Consider the following 13485-nt stretch of genomic DNA (forward strand, 5'->3'; position numbering starts at 1 on the left):
TTCATAGTCTAACACATTTTGGATATATCCATTCACATTCAGATACATTTATAAATCCATTTATGTTCAGAAAAAGGGCATACCCCGTGACCGTGACCATGACCGTGTTTGTGTCCGTGTCCATGACCGTGTCCATGACCGTGTCCGTGTCCGTGTTTGTGTCCGTGTCCGTGTCCGTGTTTGTGCCCATGATCACATTCGTTGCCATGGCCGTGTCCGTGTCCTCCATGGCCGTGTCCGTGTCCTCCATGCCCATGTCCCCCATGCCCATGCCCTCCGTGCCCCTGGCAAGCCCCAGAGCCAGGACATTGTTGACCCCCATGGCCTCCTTGACAACCTCCTACATATTGAGGAGGACCACAACCACTAGGGTTATGACCCTGGCCAAACATACTTGCAGATCTGCAAAGATATAACATGCAGAATTAATATACTAAAGCCAAACACCAGTCAGTGATAACATCAAACCGGTCAGTGATAACATCTAACCGGTCAGTGATAACATCAAACCGGTTGGACACGTCTGGCAGGTGGAGCTAATCTGAGAGTGTACAGTACAATGCAAACTGAGGACGTGGTGGACCACTGCAGAGGCACGTCTCCCACGCAGAGGCAGAGAGTCATGTGAAACAAGCACTTTGTTCTACTGGCTTTAATCTTTTAACACCACTGCCCAGTCACACATTCAATAATACCTGAAAATATCCCAAGAATTTCACAAGATTTACTTAAAACGTATTCCCTAGAAGAAATAAATATTTAACTAAGTTTCCGAAAAATGCAAATAATGTAATTGCTGCACAATCATTTGCTTATCAAGGTATTATGTCAAAAGACTAAAACTCTGCTAAAATGTGCAAAGCCTGTAAAAGGTGGATACTTACAAGATGCAGAGTATGAGTGTGAGTGTCCTGTGGGAGGCAATGGCAGTTATAAGCACCACACCACGCCCACCCTTTTGGTCCTGAGTGTGTTAGGAGGAGGTCTTTCTGGAAAGTTTTCAATGATATCTTCAGTAGATATTTTGTATACAGTGTTATATAATGGAAGAGGCCAGTTTGTTCATTTTTGCTCTGTCTTGTTAACGTCTAAGTTTCAAATTGATACAGTGGAACATGCCATCCAAGCACATCTTGCAAATTACCTGTCATTGTACCATGCATTAACTTTACTGTACTGAGTGTTTCACATGTGGTTAGTATCTCTTCTTAACATGAAGGGAACTCATGACCTCTTGCTGAATGACTCATAACTTGGTATTCAAATCACAAATGCATTGCCTGGGAGATTAGATTGAGAAATAAACCAACAAAAGTCACCTTCAGCACAGATGATTGTGCAATCCGGTGACACACTTGTCAAGTGTTTGATTTATATCATCTGCAGATCGCCTGATTATTTAAGGGCTTTATTTAGGCTTAGAGAGCTGTGGGATGTGTGATCAATATGTCTCTTGCTGACACTTTACTGAAAGGGAAAATAGGTGTATGATTATGAGTATGAGGAAGTGGAAAATCACGAAAAACACTTGCTCAACATCTCTTATGATCGCCTCTGCTAGGGACGACTGTCTGCAGTGTTTTCACGCTCTGCTGCTTATCCATCATCGCCTCCCCACCTTCTACACCTCCATCCTCAGCCAAGACCAACATTCCATCTCCAACCACTCCTCACGTTCCACTCGCCCCTCATAACCGTAACTACTGTGGCGCAAGGGTGGAGGCGTTTGATTGATTTGCTTCAAATGACCAAACAGGGGAAAGCTCAACCGGTTGGTGTTGGGTTAACAAAGAGTGGATTGTACAATAACTAGATGTACCGCATAGCGGTACAAAATATGACCGCCGCTCAGTCCTGTCCATTCCGCGAAAATAAATCATATTAATGAATTTGTCTCCATCTTCTACTCCATCCCCCACTCTTGAAACTTTTGTGTATGCTTGTTTGGAATGTGTGTTTGCACACATTCCACACACAAAGTAGCCTACTGGCGCTGCAAAGGTGAATAGATTTGTTTCTGGGCCAAAAAATTTGTAGCATTGTTATAAAACCTTTAAAATCTCTAAACAATCACAAGTAGGGCAGTTCATCACAGTCCATCCATTGCAACTGGACTGATGAAAGGTACACCTGTAGGCTACATTGTATTTGGGAAAAGCAGAAGGTAGCAGCATAATGTATTTATTTATTTATTATTATTAAACAAAACAATCCCTGTCAGTTCCATGCAGTTTTCAACAGCTATCAAGAAGAGAGGTCATGTCATGGATTTTTGTGAATGTTTCTTCTTCTACATATGCATAAATGTAGTCATCTAGTTCAAATGATATTCAGCTTTATTGTCAATGCACAAATTAAATACCAGTAGTCTAAAACAAAATGCCGTTTTACCCAGTGGTGCAAATAACTGACATGTCCAAAAGGGCCTTCATGAAATGCGTTGCGAGACTGTAATACACATTTTATTGCAAAGTTGAAGAGCTGTCCGTTATTGTTTGTGCAAATAATATGCTGATTCATGTTCCCTTGCATTTTGCAACTATGAGGTCCATGGTTAAGCTCAATCTTTTGACTTTCACCCAGCCTAGTCCATGGTATGCGCCCGATAGAAATATTGTTTAATTTTGCGATTGAGATATCCACGCACTGGCGCCCCCCCTGCGACGTGTTCGCCCCCCGGTTTCAGAGCTAAATGCAAAAATGCATAGAGGGAGTTATGACAAAACCGTGACTGTTAACAAACTATAAGCTATATAAGGTAGGCCCTATGCTAGGCCTATTATACAACACTTGTCACTAGGCTATGCTAGCGACCCAAATAAAATCTCCTTTGGAACCAATGGCTTACACCTTACAGTATCAAGCTGCCACCTCTTGGCGAATCACGGAAAGGGCGAATGAAGTGGACACTTCTAAATGGAACCCAACCCACTGTACAGTTAGCTCAAGGTCTGTGGCTAAAGCAGCCATAATGAAAGCGTTATCATTGTTTGGATACTTCACACACACGTGTTTTTTAATCGCATAGACTAACTACCAAGCTGGAATCACATCGACTCCCCTCTCACACCCTAAACACGCACTTCGAACAAACAAAAAGCGCCTCAGTCTCACGGAATAGCCATAGGCAAAACTGTATCTGACCGGTGTAACGTTGGTACTAAATCATCCATCGCAAAGAATGATTTTTGTAGCACGTGCAACAAATATGTGTAGGTACAGCCCTGCCCTGAATACATCTCAACGTGCGCTCTAAAACATCTGGTTTAAATGGAGATGTAGATCATCACGGGTGCGTTAATAAATCTACATTGCAGCGAGTTGACACAAATTATTCACTTTGACGAATTTATGTAGTTTCAGTTACTTTACTTTGAGCCATGCTCTTCCTTACTTGAATCACCTTTGAAAATGGATTGGGTGTTTGGGAATGAACGTTGACTCAGATGCTTTTTGAGACCTTGAGCAGAAATGTCCCAGCGGTGTTTAGGATGCATCATAGACAGGTTATCTTTCAGGTAGCCTATATATTTTCCATTAAAAAACCATCAGGTAGCGAACGTGTTGTGGCTAACTCACTTAGCTCCTGTTAGTAGCCTAGGTTATGGTCATAAGCAAATGAGATGACAGTTCAAAGATACAATTAGTGCTGTTATCGATTTGCTTGGTAGCCTATAAACGCATTTATGGTTTTCTACAAATACATCAATAATCAAATTGGCCTCCATCACTCAACCATGCTAACGGTAACATTATTTTACCTACGTTCTGCTATTGATGCTATTGATAGGATTAACGTAGCCTACCTGCAGTAAAAAACAAGCAGGTCCGATAAACATTCTCAGATTTATTTCGGCTTCAAGAGGAAGTGGGAATTACATGTCATGCAGAAATCATCCTACCCTTAGACGTTCTCTGCGGTAAACTACTGTAGCCTACAGTCTTGTCCTTGTAGGAAGCGTAGTGTCTTTCCAACCCACTTAACTTCCAACAAAATTACGTCTCACTGCAACGATGCGCCATCTAGTGGACAAACGACTACGTGACGCCAATACTGGAAATGCAGCCAAATTATTATTATGATGAATATTTGGTTTTCCTTAAATCCTACTGAATTTGTAATTATGTATCGGCCGTTCTAATTGCCGATACTGATGGTATACGTGCCTGTGTGTGTGTGTGCGTGTGTATATGTGTGCACCACCATCTACAGGCCAATGAGTGTACAGTCACTAAATATACACATAACTTAATTTTTTAGACCCCCCCCCCCATGGATGAAATTCTACGAAACTTGGCATACCCCCAGAGAATGTCAGGTTAATCATACACATAAAATTTGGTGCAGTTCTGAACGTCTTTACTGAAGAGAGGGGCGATTAAAGCAGAATGATATTGCATTTTCATTTTTTACCGGGGGGGTGCAAATCACAAATGAGTGATTATGGGCTAGGTTGATGTGGGTCCTTGAGTCCAACATACCATAAACATTTCGTCATCCTCGGTGCCACGGTTCAGGTAGTTATTTAGGAAAAACTGCATTTTTTGGGTTTCGGGGGGCCCAGCGCGGAGGGGGAGTGGCCCCCGGGGACCAAACGAAATTTTTCCGTAAAAGTCTAGTGGGGCTACATACCCACCAAATTTCATGTGCCCCGGTGTTTCGGTGCCCCGGGTATCGTTGACCAAAATTTCAGGAAGTAGATGACGAAAAAAAAAAAAAAAAAAAAAAAAAAACGTTGACAATCCCTATATGACCGCTTCGCTAGCTTCGCTAGCGGCGGTCATAATGAATGTTTACAAAGCAGAGCTCTGTATTGAAAACTATCAAAACTCCATTGTTGGTGGTTTCCTGGCCAGTATAAAAAATACCGGTGTAAAAAAAGTTGGTGATTTATTGTAATCTCACAATGAACAAAATGAGGAAAAATCCAACCTTGAAGGGAAGCACATTTATTTTGAGAAAAAGGAAAATCTCATAAAGAAATACATATTTTTAACAAAAACACGTTGCTCACAATTTTTGACACCCCTGCTTGTAATACCTTCTTAAGCCTCCCTGTGCCACTAATTGTAATATTCTCACCCCATGAAGTTGGAGAATACAAAGCAAGGGATTTAAGACCATTCGTCTTTACAAAATCTCCCCAGATCATCCAGATTATAGGTCCACACTCGCATTCTCCTCTTTGACTCACCCCACTGTTTTTCTATGGAGTTTAGATCAGGGGACTGAGATGGTAATGGCCGAAGTTTGATTTTGTGTTCCGTAAACCATATTTGTTTTGATCTGGACATTTGTTTTGCTTCATTGACCTGATGAATGATCCAATCATGACCAAGTTTTAGTGTCTTGGCAGAGATTGACAGATTTCCTTTGAAAATATTCAGGTTTAATTATTTAATTAGGTTCCCAAGGCCTTTAGGAATAAAAACAGCCATCCAATAGCACAGCCCCTCTACCATAATTCTCATTAGGCATGGGGTTCTTTTCAGTATAGTCATTCTTCTATGTACGCCAAACACACCTAAAGTTAGACAAAGAGCGCAATTTTCATTTATTCTCACAATAGACTAATACACTTCCAGACAAAGTCACCACTTTGGTGACCCCAAGATGATGCCTTTTTCTGTAACTCTCCAACAGTGGTTCTTATTAAATTGTTTGTCTTACCATCCTCCATACTGTACATGGGGGCAAGATAACCATTGGTCTTTGTCCAAGTATGTTTGTCACATTTCCAGTTGATTAGAACCTTTTAATCATTGTTTTAACTGTAAAGATATTTTTAACAAAGACATTTTTAACAAAGTACCTAGTTTTTATACATTCCCTGATTTATGTTAGCTTCTGTGTCACTTTATTTTCATACCTTAGTGAAAAAGAAAGTCATGAACTACTTCTGAAAGTTCACAGACACTCTTAAATAAGTTGAAAGTAGACGCTTCTGTTTTTGTATAGATTTGTCTAGGGGTGCCAATAATTTTGAGCAACGTGTTTTCATTAAAAATATGGCTATATATTTCTTTATGAGATTTTCCTTTTTCTCAGAATAAATTTGCTTCCTTTCAAGGGTGGATTTTTCCTCATTGTTTTCATTGCGAGACTACAATAAATCACTGTTTTTAAGTCAACTTTACTGTACATTCATAGCACGATATAATATGATACCATTAATTGTTACATGCATTATGACCTGTAGCTTTAATGTATTATAAGTAGGCTAATTATATCAGATTATATCATTATGGGCCAAACATCTCAGATCATTTTGCACAATGCACCGATCCTACCAGCTCATGACTACATCCCTGTTGCAAATTGCACTGATGCAATTTAACAACTGCTTAGTGATTTCACAAGATGGAATAATATGTTATTATCATTTCAATGTGACATAGGAAGTCTCTGCTTACTTTAAGTAAAGTGTAAAACTGTCCATATCAGCACATCATAGGCAGGCATGAAGCATAGACTACTTTAGGGTAGTGAGTCTTATAAATAAATAAACGCTCAGGATCAACAAATAGATTCATAATTTTAGGGAAAATACTTAGCACTAGCAATACCATACCTTCAATAAACTCATGTATTATTCCCTTTCTACCACCCAAAGCGCTTTACAATGTCATGCCTCACATTCACCCATTCACACACACACACACTCATACACCAATGGCGGAGGCTGCCAAACATTTGAGTGTATCCAAAGTTTTCCCATATGTACAGTAACTGTCACAACAAAACTGGTTGTGTTGGCACTTAATTGGTGTCATCTTAAAGCTCTTTTTAAAGCACGGTACCACTTGATATGGAATGTCTAATATTAGAGGTGATTGCTACACACAATGTATCTACTAAAAAGAATAATCAAATTGATGTGAACATGACTGTAACAATAGTACAATGTTAGTGGCCCATAAATCTACTGACTTGTTGGTTATCAGTTATCAGCAATGTTGTGTTTAGTCTAGTGTTTAGCAAAGGAGCGTTTTGTTATTCGGTGTGTGACAAAAGTGGAATGGGCTCAAGGACAAAATAAAGACCAGATAAATCTAAATGTACAAAATTATATTTAATCACCTTTTTGAAAAGACAAAATATGTGTCCAGATGCATAATGTCTGGATTTGAAGAGTAAGAAATGTTCATCTCTGTCTGTATCTACGACATTTCTATTGTGTTAATGGTACATTATTCCTTCTGTAGCAGCAAAAGGTTTGTTTTGATGAGGAGCAGCACGTCACCACGGGTCTCCCTGTGTGTTCCTGCTGGGTTGGTCACTGCCCACCCCTCACAGCTTGACTTTCCCCGCGAGGGGACTGGAGGGGTAAAGGCGTGAGAAGCGTCCCAGGGTCCACACCGGGAATACGTTTCTGTAGGAGGTGTAGCTTATGGCACAGCTTTTGTTAAACACCCCAGAAATGTTCTCCTGCAGTGGACATGGGAGGAAGGGGGTCATCATTATAGGTAGTGTAGTAGAGGGCCTTGTCACATCACAAAGATTCGGGACGTAACAAATGCAGAAGTCTATTATATAACAATACAGTTCCAAAGATTAGAGAAACAAATAATATTTCTACAAAACACAACCATTGTGACCACCATGGAAAAAAGCTCTTGAAAACGGAAGCCAACCTGTGGCCAGTCTCCATTGGGCATCTGCCTGTCGACGAGGACCTTTACTCCTCTCTCAATGGCTCTGACGTCAGGGTAACTGAGGACACATGATGGCAGACACGTTAGAAGAGCAATAGGTTCAAAAAAGAATTGGCACCACTCCAGAACTGCATTCCTCCAAAAATCCCTCATCGCCTAACAAGCTGTCAGCTGTCACAGACACACGGTGTTTGGTGTTACCTGGCAGCCATCAGCCCTAGCAGGGCCCAGCAGGTGTTGTGGATCTGGGAGTTCTCGCTCTGGACATAGCGCCGTTGCTCGCATGACTCAAAGTCCTCACCCCAGCCCCCGTCCTCCATCTGCTTGGCCAGCAGGAAGTCGCAGGCTCGCTGCACCTCCGCACACGCCGGCCTGTGGCAGGGGAGAGAAGTGGACCATGACCAGAGAGGCCTGCTGGTGAATCCTCCCCACCACCAGCACACCACCAGCAGCACCACCAGCAACAACAGCACCAGCAGCGCACATTCTACTACTAGTAGGCAGCGCCTACTGTTCTGATCAGTGAGCTATCATGTTCTTATGGCTTACATTAGCACGTGTGAGGAATATGGATGTGAGACTAATGTCTTCTTCAATACCCATTCACATTTTTTACACTATTTATTTATATACTTTTATATAGTAGTAGACACATTAGTACACATTAGGCAACACATATAGGAACCGAAATGCTGGTTGTGGAATTGAAACTTGCATCTGTGGACATATCAACCTACTTCTCCTGGAGGGTATGACCCATGCATGCAAACGCCTCCAGACCAAACCAAATGCCATAAGTGAAACAGACCCCCCATGACCTGGGAAGACAGAAGGAAAGAGGAACACGACCTGAGCATGACATGATCATTTCCATGACCAGTTTTGACATATCGCACATGAGGTGCTGGATGTTATTCATACCCTTCCCATGATCCATCAGGTCTCTGCACTCTCCTACAATACTCCAGTCCTTCCTCCAGGGTGGACCTGAGTTGGAAAGTCACAAGCAGACAGTCAGAGCTTCTACAGGCTAAATGCTGATTAGAGTTTGTTTAGGCTTCTAAATGTTTCACCTGATCTCATCTGATCTGTGCTGTGGGTAGGCATGCTGGAAGTGCCTCAGAGCCTGCATCACCGCTGAGGTGCACTCCACATATGTGTAGTCAATCATAATATCACCTGCAAGATGAACAGAATATTTACTGACACAAGGGCACTGTAGTACAGAAATGTAGTTAATCCAAGAGGAGAAAGGACAACAAACAATGTGTATCCTTCATCCTCTGAAATGTCTTACCAAACACCTCAGAGGGGTTCAGCAGCTCCAGCAGCCTCCCTCCACGTTTAGTCTCATAGGTGGCAAACCCCCCATCGGAGTTCCTCATGTTTAAGAGCTGCAACACACATATCACCACAAACTCAGAAGCCGTAGAAGACATTCATTAACTCTCATGAAAAACTAATCTGAAGGATGTAAGACATATTTCTGCAGTGAGCAAAGACTTCATAGTGATAACAACTCGGGTGCATTATTGTAAAACAAATGGAATCCAGGCTACAGTTCCCTGAGAAGCCTCAGGGGAGATAAAGACAGCTCAGCATTAACAGGCAATGGACAGAGATGTCTCCTCTTCTGCATATCTCACCACATTGACAGCGTCAAAGAGTCTCTCCTGTGGGACTGTGTTGGTGATGAAGGGGCACTGCTCCTGCAGCAGCATCACAGACTTCAGGCCCTCAGCAGTGCAGTCAGCCACGATCCAGCCGCAATCTCTGTTGCTAAAGGGGAAACCACCCTGCACCATCGCACATGCACACACATACACACACCCACAGAGAGAGAGAGAGGGATAGACAGACAGGTAGACAGAGAAAGAGACATTTCTGTTTTGACATCTTCTCTGGCATCTTTCTCTCAACAAACGATTCTCCATTTAAACATTCCTTGAAATTTTTACATAATTTCGAAAGGTGTACCTTGTTCATTTGACGATAGTACTTCTCATAATCAGGAGGATTTTCTTTTATCTTAGAAAACAAGATGTAGACATAGATTGTAGTACGCCACCCTCTTTTCTCATGAAAGCAACATAGCAACATGTTCACATCATAACAATAACAACTTTATTGTTCAAGAAGTGAAATGAAGATGTGGAGGAATGTTCCACCATCATGGTGTCAGGTATGCTTGGGTGACACAGGGTTTGACCTTCTCAGCATACTGAACATGTCCTCTACACACCTGTGTGACATTGAGAAAGTCATGGGCATGTCTCAGGGTTTCAACAAACGCAGGGCTATCCTGCGCTCCAGCCTGTGGGAAGCAATGAATAAGAGAACAGGGGCCAAGAATGTCAGGGTGGGGCTAAAACATACAGTCACGCTAGTTGAATCTGCAAAAGCTGTTTCAATACAAGTATTTAATCAAGATATACCCAGTGCCAGTGAAGTAATACTTCAAGCCCTCTATTAAAATATTTCTATTATTAATGAACTATTAGCTAAGTTAACTAGCATTATGACGTTATTACCTCCAGATACGCTTGAACAGCAAAGGCAGTGTCCCACAACTGGGAGCCATTGGTCCCCTAAGACATCAGTAATGTCAGAGTGAGTTGATGACATATGATGACAATAGATCAAAACCTTGACAAAATTATAGAAGTATTTGCTTCTAAATCCGTGCATCATTTGGATTCTTTTAGCTCACCTGCATCTTCATTCCATCAAGACCAATCCTACAGGGGGAAAAATACACAAAAAGGAATTGAACTTTCATAGTCATGATTTTACACATTTGCATTTAGGCATTTAGCTGACGCTTTAAAAAAAAATGCATTTGTTTTCAAAAGTTTTATATGATTTTAAGAAACAGACATGGATATGAATATGACTGACCAGAGATAGTCTGCTATCCTGGACACGTGTTCCTGAAAGGCAGGTGAGGTTGGTCCTTCCACATACCACCGTACCAACATGTTGATAGTTTTAGAGATCTAGATAAAAAGAAGGTTTACTTGGCATTTCAGGACAAGAAAATGAATGTTACCACAAGAATCAAGAATGTTTTTATTGCACATCATTCAAAAGGAACCACTGAAAACACAACCCAAAAATAAGCTTAAAGTGATTCTAGGGTCATGCCCTGGATAAGGAAGTTAAAAGAGTTTCATGTGTCTATTGCTAATCTGCAGTGGAATTTCTTTTGACTCAGACTCATGCACTCAGCCCTGTGTGTGTAGGAGGGGTTCCCTCACCGGGCCAATGCTGATGCACTTGGTGAAGCGATCATCCGCCTGAATGTGGTCATAGAGTTCCTTCACTGCCTTCGCTCTCAGAAATGAGCTGTGATGGGCCTCATACACATTCATTACCACTGTAAACATAGCATTTTAAGTGCATTTAGATACTGGGATTAAAAGACTCAAGGCTGATTGAAAAAAGTACTGTATAAGTTCAGAATAAATACTAACAGTATGCTATAGTGAGTAGGGTGCTGTGAGGAGTATACATATCACAGGGTGCAACGTTGTTCCTCTGGGCTGGCCAGTCAATTGTGGAGTAGTCCTGAATGTACAGCTCCTGCGAGAGACACAGAGAGGTGAGTTGTGAGGGACAAGTAGTTTGTTCTGTGCTGCCTCCTATTGGTGAAGAAGAATCAGTACACCTGTCGTAGGCTGAGAATTAAGGGATCCTCCTCTGCAGCAAGTCTGACAGCGTAGCAGTAGCTCATGGGCAGGTACACTTGTCGACAGTGACACCATAAGGTGGAGGGGTGTGCTGGCATCCACGTGGGGAACAGCCTGAAGGAACAGAACGTGTAGAGACGCTCTGTGAAACTCAGTGAGAACATTTGAACAGTCACACCAATGAGTGTGGTGGAGATTATTTTAATCAGTGGAAAGGCTTACCACATCTCTGGCAGAAGGGTGTTCATGCCTTCCCAGCTGTATACATTCAGGATGGCCAACCAGAATTTACCCCATGAAGGGATGCCCACAGCACCACCTTAACAGCAGAGCATATACAGAGAGCCGTTTAGAGTTTTTGATAAGCTACATCAGTAAGGCTTGTATTAATGTAATGAGCTCCTACCTTTGCCGTGCAGGTTGCTTCTAGCTCGAACCATATCTGGGTCATCAGGATCAACCCCAAGAATCCTCAAAGAAATGTAACTTAGCGCCGTCCCAAACACAGTTGACTTGTCTTCAATATGCCTATCAGAGAATGTACAGTTCTTGTCCATGTGCTGTCTAGTCCAGCGTTACATATCACAGTATACTTTGTAAACATTATGCAACGATAGACTAATCTACACAGTAATACAGCATGGCTGTTTCAGTGACAATGTGATGGCCTGATGTTGCCATGTAACTGGACTGATGTTGCCATGCCAGATGTTATCATCCAACTAGCCAGATGTTCAGGTGCTACTCACAGGCCCCAGCCTCCATCAGGAAGCTGCACTGAGCGCAGGTAGCGCACCATCTCCTTCTTCCAGGCATCAGGGAGGGGGATGTTGGCCACATGACACGTGATCAGCAGGCCTAGTAACAACAGCAACATGCATGCAAGTTTAATATGAAGTGTAACTGAAGAATGTTTTTTGCTGTTTTAATAATGATAATGCACATATTCAAAAACAGCACATAAGCAAGTTTGTAACAGGCTGAGGCTAGGGAGCTCAAAATGGCATTCCAAATGCAATATCCAATGCAACGCAAAACTCAAAATCCCTTGATGGTGAATACATGCAAGATGATACAGCAAGGTGTGAAGAGTTGATATTCACCAGGCAGAAGGAAGAGAGGTCCACCATAGTCCCCAGCCCAATGACCATCCTCTGCCTGCAGGTGGCTGTAGAACTCCATGCCTTTCACAGCTGCCTCCACAGCAGTTTGGGCTGCTGGGGAGTCTCCGATGAACTTGGCCTTGGGGGAAAGGTCGTGATGTGCAAAGGTTAAGTTATACCGAGAAAAATAGACACATGGTCATGGAGAATTTTGTTTGTTGCTATATTTCCTTACAAAGAAGCCTTTTACACACTAGGCCTACTACACAACTTCTGCATAGAGTATAGTTGAAAAGACTTCTGACGTGGTGATTTATTTAGATCATTTTAGTTTGAAAATGGGATCATAGCCAATGTCAACAAAATTCTGCGTCCGCATCTACCGTGTCTAGTCCGAGAGAGTGCGCCTCCAGAAAGCTCATGTCCCGCTCCGCGGACACCCCATCTTCCACGTACTTCCAGCATTGCCTGCCCTCCACATTACTGAGTCGCCAACGGGTGAGATCTGTGGCAGGATCTGTCTTGTAGGGCCCCCCTCGTCTTCGGAGACACCTGATTTAGGCAGATAAAAGTGCTAAATCCAAAATCAACGTTACATGGAAAACAATGGAGGAATACTACGCACATTGTATTGTTGACATTTGACCCGGTGAATTAGGAGGGAATAGGATAATTATTTCAACAGGTAGCCGACATACTTTCAGGTATTGACAGTGCATGTTTTTCAGTTTAAACATGGTGATACGACTAATATGAAAAAAAAAAAACAGATGAAGTAGGACTAGGCTACTCGAGCATAGGTTATGTAGGCACACCCCCCATTCAAAAAGTTGAAATACTTACGTTCCTTCTGTCATCATTCAGCTGTAAGCATTTGAGAGACCCGCATCTTACAGTGAGTTTGAGGTGGCTCAAATTTCAGCTGATCGACGAGTTACGCCCCAGATCATGTTGCTACAGGTGAATGTAGTCCAATTGTTAAGATATCTTGATAGTTGACAGACACAGATCCCGTTTATGGACTACGACTACCATTG

The 13485-nt window shown here is 42.2% G+C and overlaps 1 protein-coding gene across 1 annotated transcript; it reads right to left on the reverse strand.

Moving 5' to 3' along the window:
• Positions 1 to 7058: 7058 nt before the first annotated feature.
• Positions 7059 to 13421, reverse strand: lss (lanosterol synthase (2,3-oxidosqualene-lanosterol cyclase)). Its single transcript, XM_076263700.1, has 22 exons — positions 13292 to 13421; positions 12832 to 13000; positions 12449 to 12587; positions 12095 to 12203; positions 11752 to 11873; positions 11568 to 11664; positions 11324 to 11459; positions 11130 to 11238; positions 10914 to 11032; positions 10555 to 10652; positions 10367 to 10394; positions 10188 to 10244; positions 9899 to 9970; positions 9634 to 9684; positions 9303 to 9452; positions 8954 to 9050; positions 8730 to 8835; positions 8578 to 8643; positions 8394 to 8474; positions 7858 to 8028; positions 7636 to 7714; positions 7059 to 7429 (listed from the first exon to the last, which is right to left on the reverse strand). The coding sequence occupies exons 1-22, from the start codon at positions 13306 to 13308 to the stop codon at positions 7292 to 7294; spliced, it is 2211 nt and encodes a 736-aa protein (XP_076119815.1). The 5' UTR covers positions 13309 to 13421; the 3' UTR covers positions 7059 to 7291.
• Positions 13422 to 13485: the final 64 nt, after the last annotated feature.

Source organism: Alosa pseudoharengus, unplaced genomic scaffold (genome assembly GCF_046254945.1).
Source record: "Alosa pseudoharengus isolate Yale_2024_CS ecotype anadromous, Long Island Sound unplaced genomic scaffold, YU_APseudo_1.1 YU_APseudo_1.1_scf_3, whole genome shotgun sequence".
NCBI classification, from domain to species: Eukaryota; Metazoa; Chordata; class Actinopteri; order Clupeiformes; family Clupeidae; genus Alosa; species Alosa pseudoharengus.

Bases quoted from the DNA above. Each gene is read 5' to 3' on its own strand.
- lss (XM_076263700.1), bottom strand. The intron at 12,204-12,448 runs GTGAATATCAAC...TGTTGTTACTAG, and splicing joins ACCTCTCTTCCTTCTGCCTG to GCCTGCTGATCACGTGTCAT. The intron at 8,029-8,393 runs GTAGGTTGATAT...CCCCTGCCACAG, and splicing joins GGTCATACCCTCCAGGAGAA to GCCGGCGTGTGCGGAGGTGC.